At 40.7% G+C, this 17,806-nt stretch overlaps 1 protein-coding gene across 1 annotated transcript in view; it reads right to left on the bottom strand.

Annotated features, from left to right (window-relative positions):
• snx29 (sorting nexin 29) overlaps positions 1 to 17,806 on the bottom strand; it is a 145,959-nt gene that overhangs the window by 60,719 nt on the left and 67,434 nt on the right. The window contains exon 15 of the mRNA XM_084342164.1: positions 13,927 to 14,033. Within this exon, the coding sequence (XP_084198290.1) occupies positions 13,927 to 14,033 (107 nt within the window). The remainder of the gene's footprint in view (positions 1 to 13,926; positions 14,034 to 17,806) is intronic.

Genomic DNA, 17,806 nt, shown 5'->3' on the forward strand with positions numbered 1-17,806 from the left:
ACAACCGTGGTTAGACACTAAAACACTCCTCGGCACAGCAGCCATCCATCACCTCTATTTATTTAACCGCCACAACGCTTAAATGGGACATTATAAAAGAGGGAATTAATTTTAAGCGTGAAGAAACCCAATTAATTCTCAGTGAGAGGGAGCTAATCAGTTTGTCACTCTCCAACCGCGCATGTGTGTGTGTCTGCATTTACAGTATGGTGTGTGTACGTGCATGCACATGCGTGTCAGCTTGCGTGAACGTGTATGTGAGAAACACTGTCGTCTATAATAAGCAGTGGTTACGTGCTAGTGTTTGAACAGGCAAGTTCATCTTCTCCACTGTTACTACGCAAGACGCACAACCGGTTTCAGTGTCCTCACACTCACGCCTGGACCTTACATGCAGGAGACATTAATCAGGTGCATTATTTTAATCTCTGGTCTTGCATCAGGCAGTAAATATCTGCAGGACAAGGGCCAATTTCGTGGCTGCAGAAACCTCCATTCACATGACAAAATATATGAGAAAGGAAAAGAGATCGGTACAGCACAAGGTATTTATGGAGACTTCAAATGCTAAAGGGTGCTGTCAGAATGAGTTAGGTTTGGAGTTGAGGTTGACTGCATGCGTGACAACAAAGACAAGAAATACAAAAAGAAAACATGACAAGCAATGACACAAATTGGATCCAAAGGACACGGCACACAAACAAAACTTAATGAACAAGCTGTGAGTGTGACAGAATACAGCGTGTGTGCCTACTTTCGCTGAGTCTTTTCACCTGACACTCACAACCCGGGCAAAAACTTGTTAGTCTTGAAGGTGACGGACTGGCTTACAATTTCTTTTCGAGCCGAACCAGTTTCAAGTTGAAAAGCTCTGAGTGTGAAACCCTAAAAACATCATAATGAACCTGACAGTTCAACAAGTCAGCAAAGTAGCAGCCTGACAGACTGCTGCTGTCTGCTTTAGGCTGCAGGGCTGATCAGAAGCCTTGAAGCCACGGACGAGCCGGCAAGCAGGAAGCTTCCAAAGACATCATGCTGTCAAAGATCAGGAGCAAAAGTGACCAGCGTTGAAATGCTCTGCCTCGGGAGCTGGGACAGGAAAAACCAGCTTCATGTTTACAGGTCTGTTTTCTTTTTGCAGTCTCATGAGAAGAATGGAAGTGTATTTCTTGACTAAAGGTGCACTATGGTACACTAGAGAATTAGTGGGCAGCATATGACCAGAATAACCACTAACTGCTGCTAAGTGTAGCTGCCATTAGCTAGTTAGCTTAGTTAGCAGTGCAGCTGGCAGCCTGGACTGTGAAGTTAGAGAATGGGAGTAGTGTTGGTGAGCTTTGGACCGGGACAGGCTGGGGCTAGATGAACCTGTAACCCATTAATGAAAGGGAGTAGTACTGTATGTTTGGCAGGTTTAAAGTTACCCTGTCAAAGTCTCAGCACAAGTAATACTATGGAGCAATGTTTTTGACGAGTGGTACCCCACTTTGTCTGAATCTCTGTTTGTAAAGTATGCAGGCACACTAGCAATGTGCTACACATTCCTGCTGCCAGTTTAATGTCATTCCACTGATTGACAGTTGGTGGCAGTAATGTGAAATAGAAGAAGAAGACTGAGCTAGCAAACAGGGAGGTAAACAATGCAGATCTTAATTAAAAAAATAGCTTTCCAAATGTTTTGTGAGTGGTGAAATGTAATCTATATGTTTGTTAGGCATCAAGAACACTGGTGAATTTGTTTTAAAAGCGAGTAAAAGAACATTTTTAAATACAGCTGTTTGCACGATGGCGATTAGGTAGCTTTGCACCGTACCATGAGACCACAGAGCAGCTTCTTTTCTCAGGCAGTGAGAGCCCTCAATTCATCCTCAGCACTCTGCTATAAAAAGTAGTTTTAATAGTCTTCATTTTATGACTTATCCAACCTGGATAAGTCAGAAAGTCTGAACATGACAGCCCTAAATAGATCCATTGACTGTTTGCTCTGTTTAATCCTCCAGAAAATCAAAATGATTAAAAAGTATCTTAAATCATACTGCAGAGGACTTTTAATTAGTTATGAAACAATCTCAGTTCAAAAACTGAGGAGACTGTCAGGACCAAAACAACAAATAAAGTTCATGATCAGTTCAGGTCTTGTTGGCTCAAACTTGAACATAGTGATGATGTAATCTGCCACACATTTATAACGTATGTATGTAATATAGAGTAAGGGTTTTTTTGACCCAATATACTAAAAATGGGGCCGAAGCAGAGCAAATTGTTGTTTGTTATCAAACATTTTTTATGGCCTGCAGGGCTGGTTTAGCATGATGCAACTTGTCAACACTGCTGGAGTCATCACAGTTAAGTGCCACCCAAGTAACGCTGACCTCCCTCCTCTCCCACATAAACACACTCACACCATCACACCATTTCCAAAGCACACATGCAGACACACACACAATCTCCTCCTTCACACAACGCCTTATCCTCCTCCTCTGCGCTCCTCTCCCATCTTTACTGAATCTCTTTGTGCCTCTTCCTCTCCTCTCTCTAGTGTATGATTTGATCGGAGCTGCGCCAAGCTGAGCTGGCCTGAATAAAAAAGGCTAAGAAAGCCTTGGCTGAGTGGAGCCCCCCTGAAAAGAGTCAGAGAAAGAAAAGGAGAGCGAGAGGAGCAGTGATATAGCCGACCCAAAACCTAATAACCTTAATTAGACGGGACTCAAACGATGAATGGGGGTGAACCGAAATGAGGTCAAGAGGATGGAAAAAAATATGAAAACATGTCAGCGTACAGATGGACGGACAAGTGGCAAGAACAGGGCAGAGCGGGACGTGAAGAGAGGACAGGTTACAGTTGATATCAGTGCACAGGGTCACATACAGTAAGGTGGCAGTGTTAACGTGCACGTGAACCCTGGCACTCAAGTAATGGTATACTCATGCCAGTTATGATTTGGATAAAATATTCCAGAAACGTTGGCATCTGTTGCTGCTTCTCATCAAAGCATGCATTTGTGGTTTTGATGAAAAATTGGTTTTGTTGCTATGGTGATAGACCAAGAGACATGCATCAAGGGCCTCTGTCTGGACTCAAACACCTCCGTTCTTTTTATAGCTTTTATTTTAAAGGTATAATATGTAGGCTTTGTGGGTCGCTGTTTGTGAACACATCATTCAGGGGTGGCCCCCCCGCTCCGGCTCAACAGACACAGAGAGAGATCAGTTGTGGCCAAGCAAGCTACAGAGTGAATGAAGAGATGGAGCGAGATCAGTGAGAACAGTCATGAAAATAAAGCTTAATACTTAATTAAAAGAGTGCAGCGAGAGGGCAGGATCTCTGCAGATACAAACACCACCAAACTTCTAGCAGGTCATGAGTGATGATTCACATCCCCGCTCTTTAAGCAAATATTCACCAACATCACCAGAACAAACGGATACAATGCTTTATAAACAAAGAAATCATTTGCCAAATGAACAAGTGGGCCTACATAGTTAAGAATATGTTGTACACAGCATTTCTTTAAGTTTATGCAGTCTCTCCTAAACAACAAGTCTTAAAATTTAGCTTTTTTTAAAAGGAGTCTGGTTGACTTTCTCCATTTTTTTTCTTTCTCTAAAGAAGTAGCCAATATTAGTTACTGTTAACTGGACTTGTAAAATTTCAAATGTTTACCATCAATATCCTGTACTCTTTAATAAAACTTGTAAATGGTGAAATCAGTTGAAAGAGTGTGTTCAAACAGCTGCTGGGAGGTAAGACACACTTCAGGCACGGAAGCAGACAGGCTTTTACAGTGATGCTGCAACAAACTGACAATTCTTACAAGGAAAGAAACATCTTAATGCATTGTATTCAATGCTGAATTTAAAAGAAGGCACCAATGATTTAAAATCTGCCATAGCCGCTTCACAAAGTTTGTTGATTTTCTGCTCATGCCTCTTAAAATCACATGATTTGTAAGGGAGTCTAGGATACTGCCGTTACTAGAGGTATGACAGCGCAGAGAGAGTCATTCAGAAGAGAATATACTCATTACATTGACAAATTCATTACTTATGGTTAAATTTATGGTTGTTGGTAGTGTATTTGTGATCCCCCCAGATGTGTGATTTTACTGGTTTCATGTGAGCTCAGCTCCCATTGGCTCCCACGTAACTAACTGTATGAGTCTATACAATGTTTTTGAGAAAAATCGGCAGAGAATATTTTTATGGGGGATTTCTTTGGGAGTGGGAGCCTGTAAAGTTGAGTTACAGCATGACATGTACGTTTCTTTTTCTATTAAACAAGGTCCAGAGGCAGATACAGCAATGGAAACTAACCTCCTGTTGGAAAAACACAACTTTCTTTCATTGTACATTGTACATGTATTTAATGTACATTTTATATTTTGTGCATTTCATATTAATGCATTGTTTCAGTGTTAACAGTCTGTACTAGAATACATGATATGTTTCAGCACAGTCAGTCAGAGGTCAGATCTATTGCTGCCCTTTTGGCAACATTACAAAAGTTAATAAAACAAAACACAAACACAGTACAACAGAGATCATGAGCCAGGCTGCTACGAATGATACCGTTATACAGTACGCATTTTAGAATACAACTTCATTAATCTTACACACTATGTTTCATTTCATAACATATTCAACTGAATCGTTTCTTAAAAATGATGTTACATAAAACCTAAAGGCTCTTAGTATTCATATTACAACTGGGACCATTTCATAGTGGGCAGGACACCGGGACTTGAAAGGAAAATTCTTTCATGTCTTTTTTATTCATGGCAGAAGGGAGACCCATGCAGTCGCATGGTATCAAAGGTTCATTTAAACATCTTAAACTGGGTGAGACCTCAAAGGGAATATGGCCAATACTGAGTTACTTTGTAAATCTAAATGCAGCTTGTGTCTCTATCTGCGTTCCTGACTCACTTCAGCACAGCTGCTCCTAAACATGAAGAGACGTGGCTGAGAGACGGGAAAAGAGGAAGAAAAAGAGGGTGAGAAAGGACCAATATAGACATCACAAGCTGTGCTGTCCACTCTGAACCGAGGTGGAAAAACGATACAAAGAGAGAGTGAGAGAGACAAGCTAAGAAGTGTGAGCACATGAGAGCGGCAGATGGACCGACAGAAAGGACAGAAAGGAGTTTATAGAAAAGGCTAAATCTGGCCCGTGGTACAGAAGTACCTCTTTGTCACTGCCGCATCATACAGCAAGCTCCGAGAGCGCTTGGATCACATATTTTTTAGTTATGTGGTATTATTACTTTGACAAGCCGCAGTGATGACAATGTTAAAGTACAGTCTGCCAGCTTTAGTTTCGGGGTATTTTCATCACAACCAGATGAACACAGAAAGTACTAAAGCCCTCTCTTAGAGCCGGTTCTCCCAGTCTACGGGTGCCAAAAGTATTTGGACAGATTAAGATTAGGTTTACATTCAAAAAGTAGTCACTTTCACTATCAACAGCCCAAATTTTAATATACACTGACAGGACTTTGCCGTACGAAGACAGCGGATTAAACGGCAGTCAGCCGGTAGGATAACTGCAGAAACATGCTAAAGTAGTTTTCCCTTGTTCACTCGTCACGGATGACTATCAGCGATTTTCCAATCATAGCTTTGCAACCATAACTAGCAGCGACACTTAACATTAAAAGAGTACAGAAGGGTGAGTGTTTTTTTTGTATTTTAGCCTTTCCAAAACCAAATAAACAAGAGCAACTGTTTAAAAAAATGATTAAATGGTGTATTTATATTCTCTAACTGCAGTCATTAACATGTCAGGCTAACCAGCTTTCTATCTACAGTAGTAAAAAATGACTTCAAGGCCATGAGCTTATTATTCCTACATTAGTTTGTGGGGTTGCAGGTAAAACACCTTATTATTAGCTTTAAGGCTTAAAGTGAAAGCTATATTATTGTGCTGTTTGAAAATACCGCATCATCAAATATGGTAACCAAGCAGCCAAATAACAATGTTGGAATTAAATAACAGTCTGGTCTTCTAGTTTTCCTTGTCATATTTATCATTCTAAGACTAAGAAGCTTTATCCTGCAATGCAAGAACAATGCTGTTTATTTATTTAGCATTACATGCCTCAGTCACTGTTTAAGCCTCAATATTTTAGCATGTCATCATGTATATAGCCATCAAGGACATACTATGAGAGACTAACATTTTAAAACAAGTCAGCTTGAAACACTAAAAAGCCGGCTAGGATGCAGCGTTTTCAAACAATTCATGGTGCTAGCATTGGCTTAATTAGCTAGCTAGCAACAGCTGACAAAATGTTCCCGCTCGATTTTTCACTTCTGAAACCAGAAACTGATGGTTGTGGGCTTTTTATCTACCTCTGTCTAAAATTAAGGAGCAATTGTTTAAAAAATGACTTCATGATTTTTGATTTTCATCGTAAACTGTGAATGCGCCGTGCGAGAACTGTAAGTTTAAGACGTGTAGCGACTGAAAGGTTCTTAGCAAACAGAATACAAGGCCGGCAAAAGTCTAATCACATCAAACTTGCTTTAAACAGACTTTCAAACCTCACCATCCTGCTGCAGAGCTTAAGTACCAACGAGCATGACTCCACCAGTCATTTCTGAAATAATACTAGAAGTAGCCAAGATGAACTGCATGACTTTAACATACATGCACATCCTTAAGCTCCATAGCAGGAGCATTAAGTTTTAATAAAGCGCTATAGGTCTTTAATGATTAATCCAAAGAGGAATTAAATGCCTTCAAACTGTAACTGAAAAACTGAAATCATTATTGCATTACGCTTTTGCATCCAAAGGCATTAGTAAAAAGATTTCTACTAATATTTCCTATTCTGAACATGGACATCCTTACATGGAGTCTTACAAAACAAAAAATAATTCCAGCGAAAGCTAATTTAATCAGGCCTAGGAAGGCTCTTGTTCTCTGAGCGTGTGTGAACACTTCAAAGCACATTCACCTGCATTATTCTGAGAAGAATGGCATGCATTATGCAGTATTTTGGCTTTTCAAGAGTCACATTCACTTGCATTACACAGCAAAGACAACAGGCATTATACAGGCGTATCGGTTCATATCCTCCCAGTTATTACTGCCTCTCCTCTCCGAACAGAGGAGATTCTGAGTCGGTGGCTTGTAATTGTTGTTCTTGTTCTTGATGTTGTTTATGGTTAATTAATGAGCTTGTGGATCAAAGGGAGAATCCCTGATCCCACTGGAAGTTTCGACCCATATCTCTTCTCTATCCTCCAAAAGCGCTCTCCCGCTACTTATCAATACAACAGAGCAGATATAAAAATACACCATGGGATAACAAAAACCAAAAAAAGTTCTGCTGTAACTGCAAAGGCGTAGTCACAAGACTGCTAATGTAGATAGAGTCTGTTTGCTTATTGGATGCGAGTCAGACGACTGCTGAACAACAGACGAGTTGGTTTACAACGCGACTGTGTGACGTAATGAGGCTTTAGTTTTAGCTGCTTTCTAATTATTTACATGAGCGGGTATCTTGCGTAAGAATATGTTGTTCTGTAGCAGTGACTGACCATGACTTACTACCTCTGCACAGGTTTATTTGTGTTTTTTATTCACAGCTGCTGAGGTTTCTCATCTTCCAGTCTGTATTATGGTTAACACTTTCAAGTATTGTAACACATTTTTTTCACGAGCCAAATGGACACGTTACAAAGCAGTATTAGTCCACACTGTGATATCATCTCTTCAGGCAATTGTGTTGGACCGCTGCTCTAATAAACTGGCTAACCATTAGTGCCGAGAACGTGCACGTGCTGCAGAAACCTGTTTAATATGATGGTCATCGACAGAGACTGACAAAAGTCATAAAAACTACTTCACGTATCTTCAAAGCCTTCATGAAAATCTCCATGCTTAGACAAGCAAAATCAAAGCAGAAATAAAGTCGTTAGATATAATTCATCTACACTCTGCTGATCTGCTTCATCGGGCCTGTGTGGGTGTGCTTTGATCATGTGTGACGTACGGTAATAAAACGACCTACCAACTGACATCACGTCATGATTCAGATGTTGCCGAATGCTGATTTATGCACGAAAGAACATGACATCACCTTTTCCTAGCTGAGCCCCATCCGCTTTAAAGGAGGCATAATATGCTCATTTTCTAGCATTTGGTCCAGTTCTGCAGCGCTGTATCCCCCCTCTGTCTGACAAGCTCCGTTTTAGTGCCTGTCTCTGTAAGGGCCCCCTCCCAAATACCCAGTCTCCTCTGATTGGTCAGCTCACACGCCTGCAGTACTACTGTTCATACCTCCACTTTTCTTCTACCGTGGTTTAATGGCAAACAACTGGAGAATAAGCTCCACCGACTGCTTATCTTGTTGCTCGAGTACAGAGGTGGATGGAAATATATATTAATTAGCATTTTATTTTGCAAGATTGCGCTACGTTTGGATGGAAACTTGGCAAATGAAAAAAGAGGACCAAACTGATGTCTAAAATTTGGGAGGTTTTCATATACCATTTCATATACCACAATAGTGTCACTATATAATGAAGCCAGAATGTTTTTTTGATTTGAAAATTATTCAAATTGCAGTTTGCAGGCCGAGGTGAGGTGGATTCCCAGATGTCAAACATTGATGTGAAGATGTCGACCATGTTATCAAAAGAGAAAGATGCATTATGTGTTTATGCATATTTGTATATAAATAAATGCACATATGTTCTGTAATCTATGTCGTGGGAAGGAGTTCATGAACTTCCATTTTGTTATGCAACCCTGTGTTGTATAATGGCTATTAAATTACCTTGTACCTTGCATCTGCAACTGCAGACTTAGTTTCTATCAATTGTTTTTCAGCTACAGTATTCAAGGGTGAAAGTTGACTTTGGACCTTGGCAGCAGTACTTAGCCAAAAAAAATGTTAACTCAAAGTCCATTTACAAGCTTTTACTAAAGCTCCTGATTGCATCTCAAATGGAGTTTGCTCAGTTGATATATATATATATATATATATATATATATATATATGGTATATATAGATATATATAGTTAAACATGGCTATATTCGGTAAGACATACAGTCTGTAGTAGATTTTTCTTAGCCTTCACTTTGGTATGTTTTGCATTCAACCCATTCAGCTATTCAGCATTAAAAAGTTCCTTAAAACATATACATTTGGTTTTCTCAAACACAAAGATACCCTGGCTTCACTCGAGAGGCGTCCTTGAACGTATCTTTAGTAATGGCCAGAGTTGCTTAAAACCATTTTTCTCTACTTTACCGCTTCAGAGAAATCTTTCTTTTCTATGTTTCATTATTTTCTGCTTGCTAGCCTGTGGCTGTCTAAATTTGATTTAGTAATGTATTCTGAGCCTATGACAATTGACATTGAGGATAATAATATTGACAACACTCTGGCATAAATCAATAACAAAGGGCAACACATACAACAATAATAACAAAATGCCAAATCAATGGTGTTATCTTTGTAGTTTCACAAGTGATTAAAAATTTAACTAAAATGCAGGTGAGGGTGACTGATTTGCAGGCGCACAGGTTCAGAGAGATGGTTCGGCACCTTCAGCCTGACACCACCAGCTTGTGTGCACTGATAAGAGGATGTGTTACATCACTCCCTGCCCACCTTTTCCTTATCACTCGAGCCTCACAGATCAATGTCATGCAGTTGTGCTGTTTCTCAGAAACCTCCGTGGACATGTTAACTGCATTATGTAATCTGTTTTTATTACTCAGACAATGAAAAGCACCACGCAATAGAGTTGAAAATTAAAATGCTTATGCCTCTATCCCCTGGTGTTGTTGTAGTTTCACTTTCTTCCCTCTTTGTTTTTATCTCGGTCTGTCTTTCACTCATTTTTTTTTTAATCTTTTCATTGACTCTCTGTTCCTTTCATTTCAGGCACCGGTCCATTGGGATATGTTAAAGTGCCCTCCTACTCTGATAGCTTTTTCAAGCCACTTAGATCAGACATCCATGTGGATTCATGTGAGAAACCCCCACTCATCTGGTCAAAAATGTGCACATCTGCTGAATGCACGTGTTCATGAACACACCTCATATCGCTTTCTCACTCGTACGGCTGAGAAGTGAAGAAGCGAGTGAGAGGGCGGCAGCAGAAGAGAAGGTCCTGGAGTCATCAGAGGGTAAAAATAAAAGCTTCCTCCTCAAGTCACTGCAGTATATCAGGCTACGTTGTTAGTGAGCTTAATATGAGTCCAGGATTGAGCAAAACTAGGGGAAGCAATGAAGAAAAAGAAAACAGGATTTATAAGAGAATTCAGGTAGGAAAAACTTCTTCCAAGAGAGGAAAGCAAGAACTCAGGAGAAGTCGGTTTAACACTATTAACACTATGGTCAATTTCTAAGTCGCTTGTCCTACTCTGTGTGTCACAGTTAAACTAGAATGGCACTAAGTAGAGTGTATACTTCCGCCAAGGCTCAACAGTCCGCTTTTATATACACAGATTGATACCAGCCACCTAAATGGCCCGAGTGTTCCCATCAACATCCATGCTTTATTACCTAAGACATTTGTCGAAAAACGCCCTTTCTTGCAATGTTAAAGAAAGTGAGAAAACATTTCTGGATCCATCCCTTTATTTGGACCCGCACCAAAAGTTAATGAGGTCTATTCTGGGCTGAGACCAATCCTCCATCCAAGTTTTGTGGAAATCCGTTCTGTAGCTTTCGTGTAATCCTGCTGACAAACCAACCAACCAACCAACAAAGTAACGGACACGAGTGAAAACTAAACCTCCTTAGCGGTTGCATATCTTACCACTAATCATGTTCTGCATTAATTTGAACATAGAAGAGTGCAAATAAAATGTCATTAAAGCCACACTGATTAATATTTTTATATTAACATTGGATCAAGTGACTATGTGTAATGTTAAATAGTCATAGTAGCAAACCCAAGTCCGATATCACAAAAGTTTACAGTTTGCCTCAGTTGCAGTGTTTTCTCTCTTTGGAGCTCATTGTTTGGGTGGTTCCGGTTTGCAAACTCCATTCTCCTTAATCGTGTTTCCAGCAACAGCTGGCAGCTGTTTTCAGCAAATAAGCTCTAATAAACCAGATGAACTACTCCTACACTACCTGTCCAGCACCAAACAGCTTAGTGGAGCATTTAGCAACTAAAGAGCCAAAGGAGAGTGAATATTGGATGACTTCTGCTGGGTGACAGATAAAGATATGTGTACTGGAAAAAGGGTGATGAAGTTAATATGTTAGCTATTGATGACATGGCCGATGGAGTTTTTCCCCCTAAATTTAAATTTAATTTTTAGTGCCACATTTAATGCCTTAAATGCTGAAATCAGTAATTGGAACTTTCAAAACTTTAATTAAGATCATTTATCTTGAGAGTTATTCTGTTTCATAACAGAAGAGAATGAGGAGGAAAAGAGCAAAGAGTGCCTTGAGATTTGGCTCAAATACAAACAAGTCAAAGTCAATACACAGCATTAGCATTATTAAATTAAAACTGAAGTAGGTCACAAACACGGGCGTGTTTCCCACGTTAACGAAGGCTGAGCCCTGTCCAATATTTATTTGTGTCTGGCAGGCCCGTATGTATCCAACAAGGCTCGATGTGACATTTTCAAAAATCAATAACTCCCTGGGTCAGGTTCTGTTTCAGTTGCTGCTGCGAGACAGCTGAATCAGCAGTGTTGACAGCTGCTCATGTAAATCACACAATTTATGAATCCTCACATCAGGACGGACAGTAGGACTGCTGAGCCTGAATGAATACACGCATACACACACTAACACACTTTAATATCTAAAACTGATTGTGGACAATAAAAAAAAGTCCTGTGATTTAGACACCAGCACTACCCTCATTGCTTCAGCCACTTTCACCTTTTGATATATCTCCACGAGGCAACTAGTTTCGTATCAGGGACAGGAAAACCCTTGCGTTCTGCATGACAGGCGTATTTAAACAGAAAACTGCACAGCCCGGTTGGCCTGGGATCAGAGAAGAGCCTGTGGTGCGATTGTGTCCCACACAGGTCCTCCACACTCGCTGTGAAAACCGGATGGAGAATGACAGCCAAGCAAATGGACAAATAAATAAGTAAACACCATTAAAAATGCACCACACATACATGTGCATAAATAACTGAAAACACAGTTTGGCCAAACACAGGCGGGATTATTTCTTATTAAAGAAATATAAAACCGTGGATTAATTATTCATGTAGCAGCCCCCCCACACCTCACCATCCATTACAATGCACAGATGTTGTCTTTACTGTCCTCTGCCGATGTCACTCTTGCTAGGAGTGTTTCCTCATCGGTCAATCTAACAGGAAAGTGGAGACAACTCCCATCATCTGTCACACAGTTGGTAACATTACGCCCCATGTCCAGTTAGAGATCCTCACCACGCACTGTGATCAATATTTTTGAGGAGAAGCAGCTCAGGGAGTAGCTCTCGGTGCTGTTAAGAGTTTTAAATCAATGCAGCTGCAGAAAGTACAATTTTCTCCTTTATTTAGACAGAGTAGTCGGGCGCTGCACAGCTCTCACAAGCCCTACAAACTTTAAAACATGTTTTATCAGTCTTTGTTTAACTTAGCTTGCTAATGGACCAATTTGGGTGTTTCTCAACGCAAGGCTCCAAAAGCTCAGTGGCATTAATAAATCATTATCACATATAAATTAAATTACTGTAAACAAACAAGATTAGCGGCTGCTACACTACTTTTTGCACTGCGTGGCAGCAGCTGAAGCAACTATATAGTGAACTGTGCTATTCATCCGGAGCAAACTGAGCGAATGCTGTTTGAGGTTCTGCCACTGGCAGATGACACAAAGAGGGACATTGAGATAGAAAAAAATCATGTTTATCCTCTTCAGTACAGCAAACAGGATGACCTTATCATGAAGAAATAACTGGGTTATGTGACCCAATTTTATATAAAGAGACTACAAATAACCATGGTTTCTTGATAAACAGTAATTATATAAATTGTGCTTGACATTTTGTGGAACATTCTGATTTGCCATCTTTCGAGTTAGATGAGTAGATTGATCCACTCTAACGTCAGCACAGTAAAACAAGCCAGAGCTAAAAGACAATTAGTGTATCTTAGAATAAATATGGGAAACAGCCAGCCTGGCTCTGTCTAAAGTAAAAAAATCCCATTATACACATATACACATTATATCTTGTTCATTGAACACAAAAACTAAGATGTATGTCACATTTTTATATGTGAGTTATATGCCAGAGTATATGTTATATTTCTTAGCCAGAGCAGTGTCCACCAGGAGTCTCACTGGGAGGCATTAAAGGTGCAATACATAAGAAACTTAGTTTAAAGCATTCAAAAAGTGACTAAAATTGTCAACAAAATGTGAAGAAATAATAAGTTTGACATTATATCAAAGACATCTATGTACTGAGTTGAAGAGATACCTACTGAAGTTACCATGCTAACCATTTAGCCCTGGCCTGTCCTTTTTCATAATACCAGTCAAAGCTTCAAGTCTGGGCTGCTAGCTACATGGTTAACTGAGCTAACTTGCTAATAGCATCTACAGTCAGCAGCAGTCAGTGGTTATATGGTGATATGCTATTTGTATGAATTTGAAAGCGCCAATTCGTAAAAATATTGCACCTTTAATGTGAGGTGACAATGGTGACATCAGGCTTCACGCCGACAGTATCCCCTGCTTCCAATGTTTACGCTAAGCTAGATATATTTAGCCTTCAGACATGAAAAAGTATTTTCCAAACTGTTGCACTGTTCCTTTAATGAAGTAGATTGTTATGTAAAAATGTGATGCATTCAAAACCCTCCAATTCACAATGATGTGTTCCTCAATGGGAAAAAGGAACATCTGAAACACAGAATTGTGGCACTTCCTTAACAAGTACCATGAGGAACGAGAAGCGACGGCACTCACCTCGATGAGTTTGCGTTCGTAGCTGGCGGCCAGCTCCTCGATGTCGCCCATGAACTTATTCTGTGGGACAGGGGCCTGCTCCTCACTCGACCGCAGCATTGACAGGGCTGCAGCAAAAAGACGGAGACGGGTTAGCCACGTTTACACTTAAAACTTATCAAAAACACAAACTGTGAGGAAAAACTCTTTTTACAACCAATTATAAACAATGGGCTTCTGCCAATTATGCACACTGTGTCGTCCTCTGCAGCGAGCTGTGTGCTTGTTTTAGCAGCGAGAGAAGAATACACAGGGAGCAACAAAACTATCTAATATACACATTACCAGTCAGGGAAAGGCCGTAAATCTTTTTTTAATTTCATTAATGGCACTCTGAAATAGATATGAGTCATTCACATTACAACAAAAACATACAATCATGGAGAGAGAGGCTCACAAACACACCATCAAAAGGACACACAAATCTTAGAAAACCGGCGTGCACAGTTCCTTGTATGTACATTTTTCCTTCTGAGATAACTTCTTACTATTCTGTCAAAATGATAAACTCCCATCCTCTCGCCATCGTCTGTTTTACTCTCACTTCCTGTTCAGACAGAGCTTATTGTTTCTGTGCACGGCTGTAGCTCGCTAACCAGCTAAACTCATCATGACGGAGCCTAGAGCGCTGCTTCTGAGCCCATAAACATCAACTAATCGGGTTCCCTCGGCGATGAATGGCAGAACTTAGAAGAAGTGGTATCTTTTTTGCAGAGGGACGGGTTGGGAGACAGATTGTTTTCTCACCGCGGCAAAAAGCAAATTAGCGCTGTTATTTCACTGCCACCGCACGCTGCCAACACCTAGACAAACACACTGAGGCTAGGAGGAGACAGAGGCAGGGAGAGAGAAGGAGAAGAAAGTACGGAGAGAGAAATTCAGCATGTCCAAAGGCTGCACTGAGCTCAAATAAACTGGTTGCTCTTAAGGGAGGACTTTTAAAGAACATATACAGCTGGACTGTGATTAGAGAAAGAGTGAACCCCCAGCCAAGTGTCTGAATGTCTAGACAGAGCGAGGCAGGTATTGATGAAGGTGGCCGGCTCTTTGTAGTTCCAAATAGATGGGGCCGCAGGGGAAAAAGCTGCTGAGAATCACCTGGGTCTGCACCTGGCAGTGTCGTAGTCAAGACCACCTAAACCGAGACTATCGAGGCTGAGACACGACCAAGACTTTGACGGGTTGAGACCAAGATAAGACCAAGACCAATGTGAGTCCCAAACTCCATGATACACACTAAAATGTGGACTTTGCCATCAGTAGGCAGACATGAATTTAATCTGAATGATCCACATTCACATAAAACACCCACAGATGAAAACAAATAAAATTCCTCTTCATTCACCTCTTTTATTGCCAGATATATTTTCAGTTGGTCGACATTATCAGCAGATACTGGCCTATCACGCATTTATCAGTATCGGTGTATATGATTTCCTTTTTGGTTTTACAGAACAAGATGCAGAAAAAGATGCTTTGGGTGATTTATCATTCTTACATTTCCAGTAAAGTGTATTGTTTCAGTTTGTTACTCACTATTATCGGTATTGGCCACAAAAAATTGTGTATCGGTAGGGTTCTATTATATATATGTGTACATGTATAAGCGGACTTTAAGATATATCTTGATAAAATAATCAAAAATCATAGTTGAGGTAGATTTTAAGTTTGGGAATTTAACTTATACAAACATACAAACCCTCAGCAGCCGAAATTAACTTTTTTATGAACTTTTTTTCATGTTTTACCATCCACCTTACACAACCAGATGTTCTGGGTGACTCTTGTCTTTCTACAGAAGCCATCATTAAGTACAGAATGCATTAAACAAACAATTGTGTCGTCTTGACTGATCTTTAAATAAATTCCAGAGACCGAGATAAGACCGATAAAAAATGATGTTGTTTCTGAGACGAGAACGAGACCTTCAAAAAGTGGTCTTAAGACCAGGACTGATTTCAAGCACTACAACACGAGCACCTGGGTCTCTCATCTTTCCAGGAACATTACAAGGTCTTCATGAAAACAAGCGTCAAGGTGTTCAAAATGTTGATTTTGCCTCAGCAGCACTGAATAAAATACCCAAAAAGATTCTGTTTATAATGGTAAGAAATGAAGAAAAGCTGTATATAAATCCCATATTTTGTATTTTTATTTGATTAATTGCTTAAACTCTCAATACATTTTAATGAGTAATTAGCTCTTAGACCCCTCAATAGCACATAACCACATACTGCATATAGAGTACACGTACAGAGACACAGACGTCAAACCTAAACGACAAAGTTCTGTCACGCTACAACCTACAATTACTGGCACAGCAAGAAAGTTACACACACAAACCAGCCCACACAGATAAAAGGTTGTACGCACACATGAACTCACACTCTCACAAACACACACACACACACACACACACACACACAAGCAGAGGCTGAGAGAAATGCATTATCATGGCGCCTGCAAAGGGCCCGGCAGCACAGCAATCCCCAAGCTTATCTTTGGCCCACCAATAGCACTGTACTGTATACCTCAGTCAGCCCCCTAATAGCCTAGAATGCTATAGCACGCACACACACAAAAACACACACACACACACACACACACACTCATTCCCACACATAAAACGAAAATATATACGAACTGTAAAAAATACTAAAAGATGTGCTTTCACAATGAGAGGGGAATCCAAGAAGGCAGACATAAAATGGGAACAATGGCATAAAGGTGGCAAACAAACCCTTGAATACACACATACTCACATACTCACATACTCACACACACACACACACAGACACACACAAGCACACAGAGGATTGCTGACGATTGCTCTTGCGGTACCAATTTGCCTCAGCTCTGAGGTTTTTTTCCCCCCTGAAGTTGGATTTCTGTTACCTGTCACACTGACAGACTCTTAATAATGAAAAATACACCGATGTGTGGATGAACAAGAGAGAGAGAGAGAGAGAGTGATTGAGTGAGAGAGAGAGAGGTGGGGGTGAGTTAAAGAGAGAGGGGGGGGGACACAGATGTTCCTGACTCTAGGAAATTGGGCAGACAGCTGGTCTGTAATAACAAAACTAACTGAGCAAAACTTCCTAACAGCTGTGTGTGTGTGTGTGTGTGCGCATGTGTGTGTGTCTGTATGTGTGTGTGTGTGTGTGTGTGTGTGTGTGTGTGTGTGTGTGTGTGTGTGTGTGTGCGTGCGTTTGTGTGCGTTTGTGTGTGCGTGTGCGTGGCATGTAGAAAACATCATAAATGTTGTGTTACATATGAGCAATCTTCCGTACTGTAAGTGCAACTGCTGCAGAAAAGAGTATCAGATCATATCATGAAACTGTGTGTGTGTGTGTGTGTGTGTGTGTGTGTGTGTGTGTGTGTGTGTGTGTGTGTTGTGCTACACTGTGCCTTCCCAGAAGAGTGCATCCCCTGGGTTTTCACCTGAGAGAGAGCGTCTCCAGAGACTCCCCTCTAATGATCACAGAGTGTGCGCTAATGAGCCAGTTTAGTGGGGGAGTCCACTGAGAGACGGACACACACAGGCCTGTGGCTGCATCTCCACGCTGAGGAGAAGTTCCCCAAAACTGGGCTGAATGTTCAGCAAAGGTAAAACTTTGCGGAAGCTCATGTAAATAGTTACATGAGGAAAACCGGCGCAGCAAAGCTTTAGCGATGCTTTGGCAATGAATCATCCAAAGACGAAAAACGTTTGGTAAACCCGCTTTCAGATGCACAGCTCGTCCGTGTTTGTTCGGAATAAGCAGTCAGTTGATGGGATCCGGTGAGAAGTGAGAGTACAGGAGTTAACTGGAACACCTTCTACTCTTCACCCCCGTGTCAG

Source organism: Pagrus pagrus (assembly GCF_965226575.1).
Source record: "Pagrus pagrus genome assembly, chromosome: 21".
Classification (NCBI taxonomy): Eukaryota; Metazoa; Chordata; class Actinopteri; order Spariformes; family Sparidae; genus Pagrus; species Pagrus pagrus.